This window comes from Periophthalmus magnuspinnatus, chromosome 8 (genome assembly GCF_009829125.3).
Source record: "Periophthalmus magnuspinnatus isolate fPerMag1 chromosome 8, fPerMag1.2.pri, whole genome shotgun sequence".
Lineage (NCBI taxonomy): Eukaryota > Metazoa > Chordata > Actinopteri > Gobiiformes > Gobiidae > Periophthalmus > Periophthalmus magnuspinnatus.
The window spans coordinates 18,318,033-18,337,754 of record NC_047133.1 but is presented as its reverse complement, the minus strand read 5'-3'; the positions used below and the strand labels follow the sequence as shown (position 1 = coordinate 18,337,754).

Below are 19,722 nucleotides of genomic sequence, written 5' to 3'. Positions count from 1 at the left end.
TATATACTCAGGTGCGATTTATATTCCACATGAGTCTGAGTATAAGTCCCACCCCCGCCCAAACTATGAAAAGAAAAAAAAGTGTGATTTATAATCCAGAAATTACAATAATGTTGATTTATGAACACAAGAGTGAAATTAAAAACAGAGGATCATGTGGAGCAGGTTAATACAAACATTTAAGACCAAAATGACGAATCTGACAGCAGCAGTTACAGAGAGAGGGACCACAATTTTTCAATAGAAAGTGAATTGGAGCCAGAGTCAATGAAGCTGTAAGTGCACCCATGATCACGGCAGCTAGCAGGTTAGCTATGTCCATTTATATACACAGTCTGTACCTATAGAGTAGACCAACAATGTAAGATTCGGAGTGATTTTTAAATATAACTCATAACTTGACGTTATAACAGATGATACTTACACAGACAAATGAGTGAGACAAGATGAAAGACTTGAAGATATAGTAAACGTATGGACTTGATGAAAGGAACGTGGTGGAAACGTGCAAGAAAAATGTCTCTCCAGGTCTTGACAGTGATGGTGGTGAAGAGTCTGAGGAGGCTGAGGTGGCTGGTGGTTCTGCTGCTGAGGGGGAGATGAAGAGATGGAGAAGGGTTGTGCAACATAAAATAGGATGATGAGTGATGGGCATTTAAATTGGCTGACAACAACAGACGTGGTGCAAATGAGGCAAGTAAAAACTGCAATATTCCCCATTTCACTTATAGTTCATGTATAGACAGTGTTAGGAAGTTACTGAATACATGAACCGAAAATACTCTGATGTGTAAATTTGAGTAACTGTAATCTGGTACAGTTACTTTACTACAATCAAAGGAATAAATTGCAGTACCTGATCACACAATTTAGGCTTCAAGCATACAGAATCAGTGAGAAAAATATAAAACTCTGCACTTGAGGTGAGGCAGGTGTATTGTGCTTTTACCATAGACTGTATATAAATGGACATAGCTAACCCGCTAGCCACCGCGTTCCAAATAGACTGGCTTTAGTTCACTTTCTATTGGAAAACTGACTCCCCTCTCTCTGTAACTGCTGCTGTCAGTGTCATCATTTTGATTGCCGGATTGTATAAACTAGCTCTTGTTTGTTTAATTTTATCTAGTTGTAAGTTGTATTGCATTATATCTCTCAGAGGATTTTGGTGGGTTGGGTTGTTTTGCTTTTTCGATTCAATAAAATGAGGCGCTTGGCCAATAATGTAATATAACTCAAGACACATTTGCAGCAAGCTCAAAAAATTGCCGTCACTGGGTCTATTGGAAGCTGAATTTTGAAGATCACTTAAATATTCTTGTCCAGTAAAGAGTGATATTGAGTTATTTCCATCGACTCTGATTCCAATTCACTTTCTACTGAAAAACTGTGTTCCCTCTCTCTGTAACTGCTGCTGTCAAACTCGTCATTTTGGTCTTAAAATGTTTGTATTAAACAGCTGTAAATGATCTTGGTGTTTTTTATTTCACTATTGTGTCCATAAATGAAGATATGAACATTAATAACAGACAAATCAGGCACCTTCTTTCCCCACTAGCGTTAGCAACAGGTTTGATTGACAGTATTGCTAAGTGCCCGCTCTGTGCTAAACCAGCGAGACAGGAAGAGTTGTTATTTTCATCAGCCTCGCTCCAGATTGGCTCTTTGGTTGCCATGATACTCGCGGTCAGAATTCTAAATATGGAAATCGGCTCCAACTTTGTCCCTATACCCGCTAGCCTCGATGAGCTTCATTTGACTGGAGCTGAACGCTGTGGGTGACGTCACACTGACTTCTTTATACAGTCTATGGTTTTTATGCTATAATTTAAATGCAGCTCAGTGTAAAAGTACTCAGAGTATTCAGCACGCAGTACTCTGATTGGACCATGGCTCAGAGTACTGTACAAAATATATTTTAATGCAGGTTCAGTATCTGCAACTCAAAACATTTTCAGACTGTTCTTCCCATCACTGTGTAGAACTAAAACACATTTAATAAACTTAACTCCAGCTCGGATAATTATGGTAAATGGACCTAGGATTTGAAACTAACATAAATTCAAAAAAGTCTGTGAGCCGGTTCTAAAGAACTTGTGGATTTCTCTGAATGTCGTCATTAGAGGAAGCGGCTTCAAACATTCAGGATATGCTGCAATTCAATGTATTTATTTTTATTATTAGTAATGTTAACGACACCTGAAAGGTCATAAAAGATCATTTTACCGGCGGTGAAGTGTTGGCTGATGAGAAAATGTCAGAATGTGAGTAAGATTTTCAAGCTCCGTTCACTGACTGTTATGTGCTGGATTAAATGAAATGACATGCAGTTTAAAAAAAAAAATTGTCAATAAAAAGGATTCAACAAAATCCATGAATAAAGATAATAACTAAAGAGTATTCAGATGAGGTGTTGGAAATGATTTGACTGCTTTTGTTTTCAAGTGCACAAAGAATCTGAAATTTGTCGCAATCCATTTCAATCTCTTTTCATTTTGGCAGATACAACTCCCAAACTGGCAACTTGAATCTTTGCTGCAATTTTTTTTCACTGTGAATTTTAAAAGGCCCATATTACACCATTTTCTGATTCTTGTCACAAACAGACCTGGAGTTGTGTTTTGTTTCATTCACACGCTTAACACAGAAACCCTGAATATTTAGTTCTTTAGTTCTTCTCTCATATATATATATATATATATATATATATATATATATATATATATATAAATAACCCGCTCTACATGATTCACTATTGTGTTCATAAATCAAGATATGAACATTAATAACAGACAAATCAGGCGCCTTCTTTCTCCGAGGTCACCCCCACTAGAGTTAGCAACAGATTTGACTGATAGTGTTGCTAAGCGCCCGCAGGTGGAAACAGCCTTGCTCTGCATTGGCTCTTTGGTTGCTATGATACTTGCAGTCAGAATTCCAAATATGGAACTCGGCTCCAACTTGGCCCCTATAACTGCTAGCTTTGATGAGCTTCATTTGACTGGAGCCGAACGCTGTGGGTGACATCATACTCACTTCGTCCACTTCTTTGTACAGTCTATGTTTGTTCCACCTTGTGATGTCATTAAGTAGTAATACAGAAAGTGCTACACTGTATTTTTAAACTCTATACACCTTTACTAGAATCATTTGGATCATTTCAACCCTGAAATTGTCAGTCTCTACTGAACTAAAGATAAAAGGAGCTGTTAACTTGAAAACCACCACTTCATGACATCACAAGGTGGAACGGAGCATTCTGATTTTGGAGATGTAGACAGACTAATAATAAAGTGTTACTCCAACATGTGTGAATGAAACAAAACACAAGTCCAGGTATGTTTTTGTGGAGGTAACAACATTATAACATGACTTAAAACTCACAAGAGTCAATTTAGCAAAATAGTGGACCTTTAAAAGTGAATATTTCATTTGGAATTTTGTTCATGTAGTACAAAATTCAGTCTAATGAGCCAAAAGACCTTCCATGGTTTGTACTGTAGAAGAGCAGGCCTGGAATGTTCCCATCAACTTAAATAAAACTTCCTTCTACCAAATTGTATCTGTGATTATCTTTAATTGGCAAAGACGGTCTGGTTTTGTGAATTCATATTCATCCCACCGTCCTTAAACACATCGAAGCCAGGATCAATCTCTGGAATAAGTGCTTTTGGCTCAGAATAAACCCATGTACACGTTAAACTGGTGCAGATTTCATACATTAAAATCCATTCGCTCACGTCTGTATCTCCATTTCTGTAGCTTTTGGAACTTCTTGGGTAAGCTGGAGATAGGCGCCTGAGAGGGAAGTGTTCTGTTAATGCGTGTGTTAAGCTTTTGGGTTTAGCGATCCAGCTCAAATCTTAAGCGCTTGCGTCGACTGCCATTTCGATATGCACGATCAGAACGGATTAGTCCAAACATTACCGGCAGCACGGTTAAAGGGAGCACTCACCACTTCTTCAGCATGGCTCTCCTCCTCTTCCTCTCTGCTCAGTAAGTCCAGCAGTCGCTCTTTCACCACCTGCACGTCACAAAAATACGGTGGTCAGTGGTCAGGTTTTTATATAGCGCCACCTTCAGGTCACTCAAAGCACTCTACATCAAGGAATTACTCTTAACATATTAACGTTAAAATCAAAATTATCATGTTATTATAGACATAAATCTTGTATTCCATTGTAAAAGCCGAAGCCACAGAAAATAAATGGTTTGAGAGGGGAGTTAAACAAGCTACTTTTGCTAGGACAGACAATCCCTTGAACACGCACAGGGGCCTTAAACATCACCTCTCAGACCCAAAGCAAACAAAGGAAACAAAGAGAACAATATAGAGAGCCAGTAGAGCCATTAAAGGTTGAATAGAGGCCATTAAATCTGAAACTGTAAACAATAGCTAGACAGATGGGCAAAGGGAGGCAGTGTCCAGCAGTAATCTGACCAGAACTGAAGAAGCGTCTTGGATGGTCAGCGAAACGTCTTCACTCCTACAACTTTTTGGTCAGTTGAAAGATTTACCTTTGGCTTTTATTATGGATCAGACCTGGACAACTGAGGGATCACACAGACATCTTGTATCCCATTACACAAAAGAAATACTTAAAGCAGCCTTTCTTTCTTTACCAAATTATGTAGATATAATAAACATAGATAGACTGACTCAATATAACACCTGTTTGTTGAACTTTAATATGGAAACTTTTTTTTTTTTTTGTTCAAAGCTATTTTCATTACAATTTTGGAATTTAAAAAAAAACAAATGTTGTTTCCAATAACCAATTTTGTGGTTTTACATTTATGAATCCACCAAAGTCAAACATACATGTATAGGACTGTCTCGATATGTATCTACAATTAAAATAATCAATAAAAGGTTGCCAGATTGTATAAAAAAGCTTTGTTTAATTTTATCTAATTGTAAGTATTGCATTATATCTCTCAGAAAATTTTGGTGGGTTGTTTTTTTTTGTGTGTGTGCTTTTTCCAATTTAGTAAAATGTCCAATAATGTGACAGAACTCAACACATTCTTTTGCTTATTATTAAGACACACATTTGCAGCAGGCTCAAAAAAGTGCCATCATTGGATCCATTGGGAGCTGAGTTTGACAATAATTTAAATATTCTTGTCCAGTAAAGAGTGAAGTTGGGACATTTCCATCGACTCTGGCTCCAGTCCACTTTCTATTGAAAAATTGCCCCCTCTCTCTGTAACTGCTGCTGTCAGACTCGTCATTTTAGTCTTAAAATGTTCGTATTAACCCGCTCTACACATACACTTAGTCTACTTCTCTATACAGTCTATGGTTCTCGCACAATGCCGAAGTCCCACACTTCGGAATAAGCACCAGTGAGTACAGCACAGCCTCCAGTACTTTAAGAAACAGTACTATAGCAGGCCGGTGGGTATTCATCAAAGGTTTAAGTAAAAGCAGATCTTTTATACCTATGCAGAACCACAGGAGCTCAAGCCTTTATGTGTCTGTCAGAGGTTTGGAGGGATGAAAGCCTCCTGAATAGCTGTAGACTGTAGCATTAGCACTCAGGGCTGTAAACTGGGACATGGTGAAATTTTTGACAGTATAAACGCCCATCTGCGGCGCACACTCAAACATCCTCGGACTATTACTGAAATTGCACTTTACTACAGTTAGATCTTTGACTTGAAAAGCATACATTTTATAAAAACACCCACTCCAGAATGTGTCTATACCTACATTAAAGGTCATGCAAGTGTCAATATGTCTGTGTAATCCCTCAGTCGCCCAGGTATGATACATAGTAAAAGAAATAATCAAATCTGTCAACTGGAAAAAATGTTGTAGGAGTGAAGACGTTTTACTGCTCATTCAAGCCACTTCTTCAGTTCTGGTCAGATTACTGCTGGACACTGCCTTATATCTGTCTGATGGGAGGAGCTAACTACACTGAAGCTAGCACACCTATTATTTACATATCAATATGGGACAAAAAGGGGTATGGAGGCACATTTTGAACACAATCTATACGATTCCCTGTGTTCTACAGCATTCAAAGGATAAAGTAATACTTTGTAGAGCTAATATCATTATGTTTTTAGTTCCCAGTGAATAAAATGAAAACTGTAAATGAACTCTTTACTCGAGAATCACACAGGATTGGGAGGTTTGGGCATTAGTTTATGAGCTGGAGATCTATCAGAGCAGGCTAAGAAATAAAGAGAATACAGCCATTTACTACTAGTCTACTTCACTACTGTTTGAACTCTTCTGGTAGTATTATTAACCTATGTAAGTGTAATAAGACTTTGAACATAACCCTTTACTGTTTGGTCAAAATATTTCCATCTATAACTTATCCTGTTGAATTGGAAACAAGAAAACCTTCCAACTTACACTAATCTATTGTAAGGCATAATGAAACTTGCCCACCTATTGCCCCTTTACTTATTTTTATTTTATTTATTTTTTATTTCATTTATTTTTGTCTTATTTTTATTTTATTTATCTTTATCATATTAAATTTTTTATCTTATTTATTTATTTTTGTTTTATTTATTTGTATCTATTTTTATCTTATTTATGTTTATTTTTTTCTTTCATTTATTTTAATTGATTGTATTCATTTTAATATTATTTGTCTGCTTTCTTATATATTTAATTTATATTATTATTTGTATTTATTTTAATTTTATTTGTCAGTTTTCTTATTTACTTATTTTATATATAGATTGATTTTATTTATTACTCATTTTATTTTTTTTTCTGTTAAGCTATATTTACAACACACGTGTAAGATCATTACCAACTATTATGTCAAAAAACTTCAATTTTACCATGTACTTTCTGAGTACATTCACTGCTTATAGTTTGATCACACACTTTTTTGTTTTGTTTTTGTTAATTTGTCAAAGTTAGCTAGGCTGGTGAAGCTCCGTCTCCGCCTCATTGGTCACATACGCACCCGAACGCTCCTCACATTGCAAATATGTAAAATAAATCACGCATTATCAACCATTGCTATAAATTATAATTCCTTGGTGAACCTGGAAGCGATCGTTATAAAACCGCGTGCACCAGCGTTGGGCCAAACGGAGGCTGCACCCAGTTAGCTTCGTGTTAGCTCGTAGCAAAAGTACTTTAAAATATGAACGACAGACAAACAGAGCAAACACATTCAGCTCTTACAACTTTCACTTATCTCCCGTTGGGGGCAGGTCAGCGCTGGTCACGGGGAGTTCAGCGTGTAGCCCTAGAGCGCCCCCTGTCTGGTATAAACAGTGTTCTTACCGAGCTCCCCGTGCCTCTACTCCCATTTTATTTTTATTGCAGATCTACACTGTTCACATGAATGACCTATTTCGAGATCAGCTCTCAGTGAATTTAAGAGGTGACAGGTTTGCAGCCCTGAGCACTAGAAAGGTAATGCTAGAGTAATTATTAGCAGTTAGCTCTTCACCTCAGCTAGCCCGAAGCATTGTCCTCATTATCTATCTGGAATTTTATATTATGTGAGTTTTATTAAAGCTAATAGCTGTACATGTGCTTGAACAGGTTAAAAGCAGAAATACACTCACAACTGAACCTGCCATTAGCTGCTGTTGAAGGATCTGGCAACCCAAAAGTGGCAAACCCAAAACACGACGTGCATAGACAACTTAGTTTAAAGATGCACGACGGAACTTTTTTGATAGAGAGCCTGCCACCTGCCACCACTCTGTCTCTAGGTCTGTCTCCATGTCATTGGTGCCAAGTTTTTCAAGTCTGCAATAAAACGCATGTAATTGAATAAATGCAAAGATAGATGTTTATACTTTCCTTTCATACTTTCCTTTTGTTTTTAAATCAAATAACGCTTGCTGTGTTTATTTAAGCCGACTTGCTTTGTTCCTGTCTCTCTTGTTTAGTGTCACCATATTCTCTTCCCATTGTTTTTGATGCTGACTGTGTAAAACAGCTCTACATTTATTATGATTATGTTTACACTGTGGGGCATTCAAGGCAAAGCAAACTGGCAGAAAAGTTTCATAGTGCATCTTTACTATGTCGAAAAAAAAAATGCAGTTGTTGATTAAATTTTCTCTAACATGTTTTGTTTATATCTAAGGACATGGATAGTTTGTAATGTTTATGAAATATTAAGGAAAAACCCCAAATTGACCACCAGAGTCATAGTAAGTAAGCAACACATCAGTTCTGCTTCTTGTTGCGCTGTTACCACGACTACAAACTGAAATGTCTCACTTGTGAATGTGATGAGCCTGTTCCCTATCTGTAAATGTCTCAAAAATTTGTTATTTCAGTGTTTTAACCATAGACCGGATATGTAAATGAACAAAGCTAACCTGTTAGCCACCACATGCAAATAGAAGTGATCATGGGCGCACTTCCGGCTCCAATTCACTTCCTATTGAAAAGCTGTGGCTCCTCTCTCTGTAACTGCTGCTGTCAGACTTGTCATTTTGGTCTTAAAATGTTCGATTTAACCCTCTCTACATGATCCTGGTGTTTTTATTTTCCTATTGTGTCCGTAAATCTAGATATGAACATTAATAACAGACAAATTAGGCGCCTTCTTTCCTTGATGTCGCCCCCTGCTGTGGGTGACGTCACACTCACTCAGTCCACTTCTTTACTCACTCTATGGTTTAAATGAAGCTAGCCCTTACATTCTACACAGATCTGTGGAGCATTTGTTTACCTGTTGCTATGGTGATGTCATGGCGATTAAACATTAGAATTCTCACTGAGCGTGGTTTAAGACAAATTAAATCCTCGGAGATGATTCTTACTGACCTCATAAGCGTAGTCGAACAGCTCCAGAATGGTCAGGATACTCGCTCCAATAAATAACCCCATCTGACCGCCGATGTCACCTGCAGATTCAACAAGAAATAAATAAATAAATAAATAACATACAGTTAAAAAGCCGATTAAACAGTGAAGCAAGTAAACAAAATCAGAACAAGAGTGAAACATTAGAAAGAGGTATGTGAGAAAAGCAAATTATCAAACTACAAAAATGTAAGTAAACGTAGTAGGTAATAATTGTAAAAAAACAAACATTGGTTCTTTGGGGCCTCTGCCAATTCATTTATATTAAAGGGGGGCCCATGTAAGGCTTCCTGCACCGGGGCCCCAAATTTCTGTTGACAGGCCTGGGTTAGGATACCAATTAAGTAGTTGCTAAGTCTGAATCATTCTTAATAAACTGTTTGTCTTTGTTCATGTTTTATTAAAGCTAATGAAGGTTTAGTTATTATAAACAGTTATCTAACCGTTAAGTGAAATGCAAACGATTATTTCTATTTCTTTGGGCAACATCTGCAAAGTTATTAGATTCAAACATATTGAAGGTAAAAAGGTCATATTTAACATTAGTTGTATAAGTTTGCATCTAACTTCCCCTCTGCTCCGCCTCCTGTCTTGTTGCCATGGAGCTGATATGGAGATGTGTAAGATGTATTCAATAGGATCCGACAGACAGGCAGAGCAGAAGGTACACTGCATCTATAAATGGATTTTAGACTTTCACTTTTAAGAAGCCAAAGTTAGCGCTCTGCCTCGTACAGTTAAAGTTTAATGTTGAACGCTGTTCTCATTACAAATATTTTATCAAGGCTTAGGGCTGGAACACTGGGATTATAGTGGATTAGACAATAAGCTCCGTGTAGAACAGCGCCCCCAAACTCACTGTTACTGTCACTACCCTAGACTGTATAAAGAAGTGGACTAAGTGAGCTCATCGAGGTTAGCGGTTATAGGGGCCAATTTGGAGCCGAGTTCCACATTTCAAATTCCGACCGTTAGTATCATAGCAACCAAAGGGACAATTAGGAGCGAGGCTATTGAAGGCAACGCCCCTATCTGCCCACACCGCTAGCAAGGAAAAATGCCCATGATCACTTCCTATTTGGAACTCGGCGGCTAGCAGGTTAGCTATGTCCATTTATATATGCAGTCTATGGTAATTACTTCCTGTCCAGTTGTATCTTTATGAAGTTTTAGCAAAGTTACACTAAAATGAATAAATATTTAACGATGCGGCAGAGGACAGAGAGCTGCAGGTAGGATAGGGGTCAGGGGTCAGAGGTTAAGGGGTTAGGCAGGTTAAAGTCAGGCAGTGGGCAGGGAGGTGGACTTGGTAGTCTTTATTTTAATTATTTTTTAATTTTAATAGTGTTTTTTATTTTATGTTTTCCAATTTTAATAAAACTGACTGTTAACTTTGAGACACAGTGTGCTAGGTAACGTGTGTTCTTCTACCAAACATACTGTAATGATGTAAGAGCACTTCAGGTTCAGCTCCCTCTGTTGGAGAATATGAAATTTTGAAATATCTTTAAATAAAAACACTTTTGGAAACCTTGAATTATTCACTCACATAACTGAGGGTTTGATAAAATATGCCCTATAACTTTTAATGGAGGGTCCACCACCTTCTTCTCACTTTGGACACATCATTCCTTTGCCTGGAATGTTTCACAGCATGGCATTTAACTTATCTATCTCCATGGAGACAAAAAGTGGCGCCTACCTTTAAATATTTAGCAGATTCTGATAAACTGAAGTTCCCAATGCACAATCAGACATAGCTTTTAAAAAATCTACAAAAGATAGATTTTTAAAATGGTTGAGGAAAAGGAGCACTTCATTGTCCCTGTGGGGAAATTTGTCCTTTGGATTGGAGGCACCTGTCAGGAGCAGGGGGCACCACAGAGCTTTAAATTGTTGTAATAAGACGATTTACTGAGACAATATTGGCCCAAAATACCTCGTAATACTTTTGTGTCTTTGCAAAGTTTCTCTGTAATGACTTTAAATGATATATAACAGTTACAAAACACATTTGGATCATTTATAACATAGGGCGTTTAAGGGAAATAAGTAATATTTTTTCTATCAGTTTATATCAGTTAGTGGTGGAATTTAATGAAGTAAAAGTAGTAAATTACTGTACTTAAGTAAACATTTTAGGTATCTGTATTTTACAGTGGATACGTTTTTACTTCACTACATTTGAGAGCAGTATCTGTACTTTCTACTCCACTACATTTTGAACTGGACTGAAAAGTAGAAGTATTTTTTATTACTATCTAAAACCTGCTAAAAAAGGCTGAGGGTTTATTTTTTTACACATTCATAATTTGAGAAAAACAAAAATATGCAAATAAAACCAGTTGGAAAAAAAATAACAATTATCGATTCACTACATCACTACATTTGAAGCTTTATAAGATCATAGATATACTTTACATTTTTACTCTTTAAGTACATTTTTAAACAGCTACTTTAATACCTTTACTCTGTTATCTGTACTTACTTAAGTAACAAAACTGAGTACTTCTTCTATCACTGATATCAGGTGTCAGCAAAGTATCGACATCGACAGAACAGGAAAATTTGGATTGTTGTATCCCTAGTCAGGACCCTATTCAGGGGTTGTGGGTGGAAATCGGACTGTCTGGGAGAAAACAAGGAACCATTCTCAGACACAGGGAAAATCACAGAAACTCCGAACAGAAAGACCTCGGAAACGTCCAGCTGCGAGTCCTGTCTGCTGTTGGTTTTACTCGTTAGTAATGATAATGTTATGTTATTTATGTTATGCAATTTCACCTCATGGAAAACACTTCTTTATCTGAGATCTCCAGAGCCTTATCCAGATCTGACCCTGACTGTGGACGGAGGGCTAAGTCCATGATTTATGTTAGTCATTACTGACCGCTGACTCCCAGACCAGCTCGATACTATGAGGCCCCCCCCCACTGGCCAATGTGTCTCTACAGAACACAGGAGAGAGCAGAAATAGACTCAGCAGGACAGAACGGCCCTCCTAACTGTTGTGTTTTGTCAAACTTTTAAGGCGCAAGAAAACAGGCTGTGGTTTAACCTTAGGCTGGGCTCGGTAAAGACTGTGTCGGAGGTGGATAATTACCTCTTACATAAGGTAGCAATCTGGAACGTGTAGACTCATTATAATAGCATAATTGACTGTGACATAAAAGTAACCTAAGCAGTTCTGTCCCTATTATACATTTTCAGACATACAGGGTGTCCATAAAGTCTCTTATTACAAAGGCGGTTGATCAGATATCTTCATCAGACTTGTTCTATTGTACTCAGTGGTTTCCAAAGTCTTTTGAACCACGTCTATATGGTCTCCATTAGCGACACGAAGCACATCAATACTAGACCGGATTTCTTGCCATGTTCGGTGCCGCAGAGCCTCATCAATGGTTCAATCGCATTTGTATCTTTTGCTTTAGTTCAGTAATGTCCTGTATTTTTGTTCGATACACGACATCTTTACGATAGCCCCATAGAAAGAAATCCAGAGGTGTGAGATCTGGTGAACGAGGTGCAAACAGGATTAGTCCATCCCTTCCAATCCTCCAATCTGGAAATGTTTGATTGAGGAACTCACGAACACGCAGACCTCAGTGTGGTGGGACCATCTTGTTAGAAAATGCAGGTTAGTTGAAGGTCCTACAGTCGTTGTGCCACAGATTCAGTCAAAAGATCGAGGTCAACATCTAGTAATTGATCTCTAGAAGACGAAAAATTGACCAATAATTCACCAAAAATCCAATGTGATCAAAAACTTTTATAACCACGAGTACAGTAGAACAAATCTAATCGATATACCTTATCAGTTGGCTTTGTAAATACATTTGTAAATTGTAAGACTTCATGGGAACCCTGTATATTATAGTAGAATGGTGTTACATAAGAGCAAACTGAGCAGGAGAAAAGGGAATTGAACCATGAAACCTGTTGCTCTTTGCTGTAATGACTTTGCACAGTTTTAGTCAGAAACCCAAAATAATAGTATATATTCGCATTGCATTGTATTTGAAGTCTTTTGTCCTGAGGGCTGTTACTCTCCTCAAACTGCCCTGGTTTATTGAATAGAGTGTAGAATTTGTAATGTGGAACACTGATGAAAGACACCACCTTCATTCTCCATAATTTTTATATTTAACCTCTGGCTATTTAACCTAATATTAATTTTTCAAGTTATACAGAAATAAACTATCTATGTCAATATAATGACTGGGGCAGTTTGTACAGATGCAGGAGGGTCTGGACTTTCATAATCTGGGATGGACCTCGCTTCGATCTGCTTTCATTCAGTCGTGTTGTCTCCAGAATTGTCGTAGTGCTGTTGTTTTTCCAGCTCTCTCAATACATTGGGGTCCATAATGGCCGATTTAGCGCGTATATGTCAAACTGTCTCTTGCCAATAGACACAATGGCAGCTGGGTGGGGGATTGAACCATTAAGCTTTCAGTAAAGTAAAGTGGAGAATCTTTTTTAACCAGCTGCACTCCCCGGGATAAGTTAGTTTGGGTTGTAGTGATTTTATAGGTGAGTGAATTGTCTTGCCGAACTCAAAGACAGAATGCTTTACCTAGAGGGGTGAAATGAACCAATTACCTTTCAGTAAGTGGGCAAACATCTTTAACAAGCCTGTCACCTCATGCCGAATCACTTGGGACACTGTTATAGGGGGTCTGGAGAATCGTCTTGCCCATGGACACAAAGACAGGATGCTTTACCAGATTGGGGAATCCATTTTCAGCGTTAAAGATACACTGTGTAACTATTCTGACAGAGGATCCGCCACCTGTTTATCTCCTGGAATGCTCTGCTGTATGGCATTAAAGTTATCTATCGCCATGGAGACAAGAAGTCGATACCACACTTGTGCAAAGTTACAGGTAGCTTCTATGGAGAGGCAAGTCACTAAGGATTCACATTTTGGGAGGTATTTCTTAGCAATAAAACACCTGAGATTGAACAAATGCTAAATAGAAAGGACAATATACAGTAAATATGCCATATTGTGGAACATTCCAGCTAAACAATAATGTTTCCATAATGACAAGTAAATGGCAGGAAAAGAAATGATCACCACTGTATTATCCTAAGTAAATATAAAATGTTCAGTTACAATTGAATTTTGTATTAAAATCAAAGAAATTTATTCAAAATGATCAATAATGCAGCTGCACCTACTCGGAAAAAATTTATTCAACTTTCTTCCGAAAAAACTCCTCGATCCACTCAGTCTCTGTGAACTGAAATTGCATAGTTCCAATAAGCTCCTCGGCCTTTGCTCAGTCGCCTTTTCATTTCAAATCATCAGACAGAGAATCAGCTCGAGACTCTGAAACTGTCTGTAGATTTGAATAATTTTACTAGAAAAGTAGAAGTACATTTTATATAATCAAATGTGTCCACATCAGTCTGGTTCATTTGTGCTGTTCTGTTTCACTGTAAGACCTGCACATAATGATTTTTATATTGGTTTGGACTGGAAGAAACATCATGTGTTGATATGCTGACATTGATTGGATTTTCCTGCTTATGTCAATGATGAACTGTCAGTTTTATAATGTAATTGTAATGAAATGTGTGTTTTAATGTGTGTTCACTGCTCAGGGGGTGCACGTGGAAAGCAGCAGTAGCTAAATCTGGTACAAATCATCTTTTCTTTTGTAAGATTAATGAATTTGTACATGGTCCCTGACAAATAAAAACTAAAGAAAGAAAGAAATAGTGCAACTTTAAGTAATCCTTTGACCAGGCCTGTTGACAGAAATTTCAGGGCCCGGGGCAAAAAACATCACCTCGGCCCCTCTCTAATATAGATACTTAATTCCGGGCCCCTTAGACCCTGGGGCCCGAGACAACAGACCCTTTTGCCCCTCCCTGTTGACGCCCCTGGCTATTTTACAAAATGCTAAAGCCCTAAATATAAATGAACTGCCAGAGTGAGACAGCAGAGTGAGACAGCAGAGTGAGACAGCAGAGTGAGACAGCAGAGTGAGACAACAGAGTGAGACAGCAGAGTGAGACAGCAGAGTGAGACAGCAGAGTGAGACAGCAGAGTGAGACAGCAGAGTGTGAGCTGGTACGTACCCAGCAGCCCTGCCACTTCGTAGGCTTTCTTCTGTTCTATGGTCTCGTAGTTTAGAGCCTCGAAGAACACGTCCAGCACCAGGATGTTGTCTCTGAGACGGAGAAAAGACACATAATGAAAGGCACTGTTCTCTGTTCATTTGGCACACGCTAAAATGAGCCACAGTCTGTCAGAGGCGTGTGTGGGAGAGGAAGAGGTCTGGAGCACAAACACAAGACTCACACGACTACTACTACTACAGCTACTACGACCGCTGCTACTGGTGTTTGGTTTAATATATTTCATTTTTAAATCTGATTATTCAGTTACTGGTGTTTTTCAGTGTTTTGTGTTGCAGAATAACACAGAAGAAGTTCCCAGTTTTTGAATTTTGAACAAAACTTTTTCTGATTCTACTACTACTGCTGCTACTTAGTCTGTAATACTTACATTACCGCAACTTACTACTACTGACCTAGTACTACAACTACACCAACTACTGTATATATATAATTGCATAAAAACTAAAAAAATAAAGTTCACCAAAGCAAAGCAAATTTGATTAAAGGGCCCATATTACATTATAATGTTTCCTCGTCACAAACAGACCCGAAGTTGTGTTTTGTATTGTAGTACTTATTGAAACTTACTACAGTTACTAGTACACACCAACAAATACTGAGGCTGAAACTAATACACTACTAAATAACAGTACGACTTACACCTACCACTGTTTAATGTTTACTACTGCTATCACTTCTACTAGTACAACCACTACTGCTACTTACTTCAATATACTTACAATTCTGCTGCTCACTATAGTATTGCAACTATTAGTGAAACTACTACTATTACTACAGCTACTTACTACATTACAACTTACACCTACCACTGTTTACTACTTACCATTATTTACTACTACTATCACTACTACTACTACTACTTACTTTAATATACTTGCAATACTGCTACTCACTATAGTACTCCAACTATTACTGAAACTACTATTATTACCTCAACTACTGTACTACTACTACTACTTACTACCAGTACTATTTACATCTACCACTGTTCACTACTACCATTATTTACTACTACTATTATTACTACTACTACTATGACTACTACTACTACTACCACTTACTACGAGTACAACTTACACCCACCGCTGTTTACTGCTTACCATTATTTACTATTACTATCGCTACTACAAGTATGATTACTACGACTGCTACAACAATATACTTACTCACTATAGTACTGTAACTATTCTTGAAACTACTAGTACAACTACTGTACTACTACTTACTACCAGTACTACTTACACCTTCCACTGTTTACTGCTTACCATTACTTACAACTACTCACACAAACTCTGCATATTTAAGCTGAGTTCTTCTCTCAAAAAGAAAACACTCTGTTTCACCTTGTGATGTCATCATGTGGTGATACAGGAAGTGCTCCACTGTTTTTTGAACTCCATACACCTTTACTAGAATCATTTGGACAGTTTCAGCTCTGGAATTTGCCATTTTGAGTGAATTAAAGGCACAAGGAGCTGTTGACTTGAAAACTACCACTTCATGACATCACAAGGTGGAACAGAGCATTTTGAGCTTTGGAGATGTAGACAGACTAATGATAAAGTGTTACTCAAACATGCTCAACTCCAGGTCTGTTTTTGATGAGACAATAGCATTATAACACGGCTTAAACCTCACAATAGTCCATTTTGTGTAACATAGCACCTTTAAATACACATCTACAGAGCGAATCATCTCATTTGTATCACAGAGGAAAGAGTGTAAAACATTTTGTACAGTGACACAAAAAATAACACGTACTTAAGCTCATCTTAATAATTAAACCCTCACCAAACGTCACAAAACATAATTAGAAACGACAAACCCCTTTGAGAACCTATTTGCTTTATTTAGCACAACGGTTAAAGTCACAAAAATGTCAGCTTATATTCTGACAACACCCATTTTTAATAGTTTAATTAAAAATCTCATTAAATGTGACTTAGAGAGCTGTGAAAGACTCTCACACTGTCTGTCTCTGAGATGGACCATTATAAAATACACAGATTAATTAGAGTCCCCTCCATTTTTATTTAATTGGTTAAGTATAATATAAGAGCTATTTTTGTGATAATCAAATCAAAAGTATAATTTAGTATTTTAAGTTTGTTCTTAATGATACAGCTGCAGAAGAATACTTAAAATGGTGGTTAATGTTGATTATGTTCATTTAGGATACAGATTATTACAGTGCAGCATCTTGTATTGTTCAATTTAATTTAACAAAACAAAAATCTCTACTGGTCCTAGTTTAGGGTCTAGGTTAGCTATGTCCATTTGTATATACAGTCTATAGTAATAACACAAAACTGTAGTCAAAGCTCGCCTCTCATTCCCGCTTACATTGCCCCTCTCCCCAAAATCAGTGACTGAGTAATACTACTTCATTCATTTCAATGAGAGCATTTCTGAATATTTTCATGTGTAGCAAATTTCAATAGTTTATGACAAAGTCATTTTTTTCATCCCCGTTAACAAAAACCCATGTATTTCAATGAGAAATGTCAGACGTTGCCATGGCAACGCACTTTTAAATGGAGCTATGTTCTCATTGGATTTTTTGTTCAGTATGGGAATGTCCATGCAAATTTCAAATGTTTCTGACAACGTAACATTTTTTGGATCCCATTCACAATTTCAAGGGGGCGCTGGATTGTCTCAGTTATGTAAATTGTATATCATTAGGTTCAGATCAACAGTGTTACCAAAATGTATATTAATGCTGGTTTACAGGACACAGTGTGTTAGGTACAAATAAATACTAAATGCCATTTTTGTTTACATGTTGGCCACACCCACATTTTATGACTTAACAAAATCCAAAAGAGTAGCCTATAATCCCACATGGGTCTAGTTCATTTTGACCAATTTGCTTGAATGAAAATCCATGGCGTAAAAAATTCAAACGTGAGAGATAAAATTTTGAAAAAAATTGGTTCTACGCACAATGTCCGACTTCCTGTAGGGTTTAGGGTGGGGTCATAATATAATTTTTAACTTGTCTTGACATGTTCTATGTTTGTATCAAATTTCATTTGTCTATGATAAAAAAAAGGTCTCTCATTGCCGTAATGTATTTTGATTTTTGAGGTGGCGCTATTGAGTCATTTTGAAAGAATCATTTTTGTGAACATCAAAATAATTACTTTTTGCCAAACTTGAATTTTGGGTCCAATAAAATTGACTTTTTGTTAACAATCAAGGGGTCAAAAATGTCCTCAAAACGGTAAGTATAATAATAATAATGAACATTTTTTTCCACCCATTATTTTTCTCCTAAACAATAAGAGATAGAAACATGTGACTTTCTCACATTGTGCCCCATCACAAATAAGGGCCCTGTGAATTTTTTCAAGAGTCTTTTACGAATTTTTTAAAATTAAATTTGAAGAGGGCGCTAGAGAACCATTTTGTGAAATAGTGCCACGATTTGAAATCAAAGTCTTTCTCAGAGTCTTCGGTGAGAATTAGAGCTCGTCGAGTTCTAAATTTTGACACCACTCACTGGCATGTCGGGGCGTGTGTACGACTTGATATTTGCCATTTTCCGGATTTCAAACACGGTTTTAATGAGTCCCTCGCCGGGACATTGTCCCAGACTCGGGCCTAACAAGCTAACCGCTGTCATGGTAACCTGATACATTCCATGGTTGCTAATAGTTGCATATATAAGCCCTTACATTCCAATTTTCTGCCATTTGCTCTTTGCACTCTGAGAAAGAAGCTAAGCTAACTAGCTAATAGCATCAAGCTAATGGGCTAATTCTTCGTTTGTTTTTCAGCAGAACTTGAACTCAACGGACCTCAAGTTCAACCACTTCAGCTCTCAGCATGTCCCAGGTCAGATGACTTTACTTTTTACTATACTTTATGTACGTTTAGACATTTAATTTATGTACAAAATATTAAAAATATTCTGTTTAACGCTAGTAGTTATTAGCTAACTGTGAGTCAAATGTTGCTCCCTTGATGTCCCTGCAAATTGGTTAGAGTTGGCCACAAATTATATTAACAAATTTCTTGGGTTGTTCTTAATCTTATTAAATAGTAAAGAGTTTTTATACTAATAAGTATTTGGGGAAACTACTACTGAAGAGCGGTGCAAGAAACACAAATGTTCAGATCATTTCATTTTGTTAACATAAAGCTTTTGTCACTTGTTGACTGTTACTTCAAACTAAATATTACGTAGAAGTAAAGATACGGTTGTTCAAAAAGTAAAATGTAACTGAGTACTACACATCTGTGCTTATAGACTTCCTCACAGTGGGAAAAGTCATAGGTGCAGGGCTGGTGAGGCTTCTATTTATTCAACATAAGTGACGTCATAATAATTGTGATAGACCTGCTCTAGACTCAGTGTGGCTTATGGGTCAGGTGTCTCTATTTTTAACAAATTTGATACCTGTAATGGTAAAGAAGGGAATATACTGTCATTTGTTTAGTTAAAAATACAGAAAACCTTGTATATAATGAACATAAGGCAAAAATACACCAGCAGAAGTCCCTGAGATTATATAGTGACCCACACGTGAGTAGAGAATTGACAATGTTTATCGCTCTTTTCACAATGTAAAACCATAACAACAAACCTAAAATTAAATCAAAACAAGCTAACCGCTGTCATGGTAACCAGATACATTCCATGGTTGCTAATAGTTGCATATATAAGCCCTTACATTCCGATTTTCTGCCATTTTCTCTCTGCACTCGGAGAGAGAAGATAAGCTAAGCTAACTAGCTAATAGCATCAA

General features: G+C 37.2%; 1 protein-coding gene across 1 annotated transcript in view; it reads right to left on the bottom strand.

Annotated features, from left to right (window-relative positions):
• The window catches only part of asic2 (acid-sensing (proton-gated) ion channel 2), a 259,964-nt gene that overhangs the window by 1,921 nt on the left and 238,321 nt on the right, over positions 1-19,722 (bottom strand). The window contains exons 7-9 of the mRNA XM_055223627.1: positions 14,906-14,997; positions 8,774-8,853; positions 3,956-4,024 (exon numbers count right to left, since the gene is read on the bottom strand). Coding sequence (XP_055079602.1) covers positions 3,956-4,024; positions 8,774-8,853; positions 14,906-14,997 — 241 coding nt within the window. The remainder of the gene's footprint in view (positions 1-3,955; positions 4,025-8,773; positions 8,854-14,905; positions 14,998-19,722) is intronic.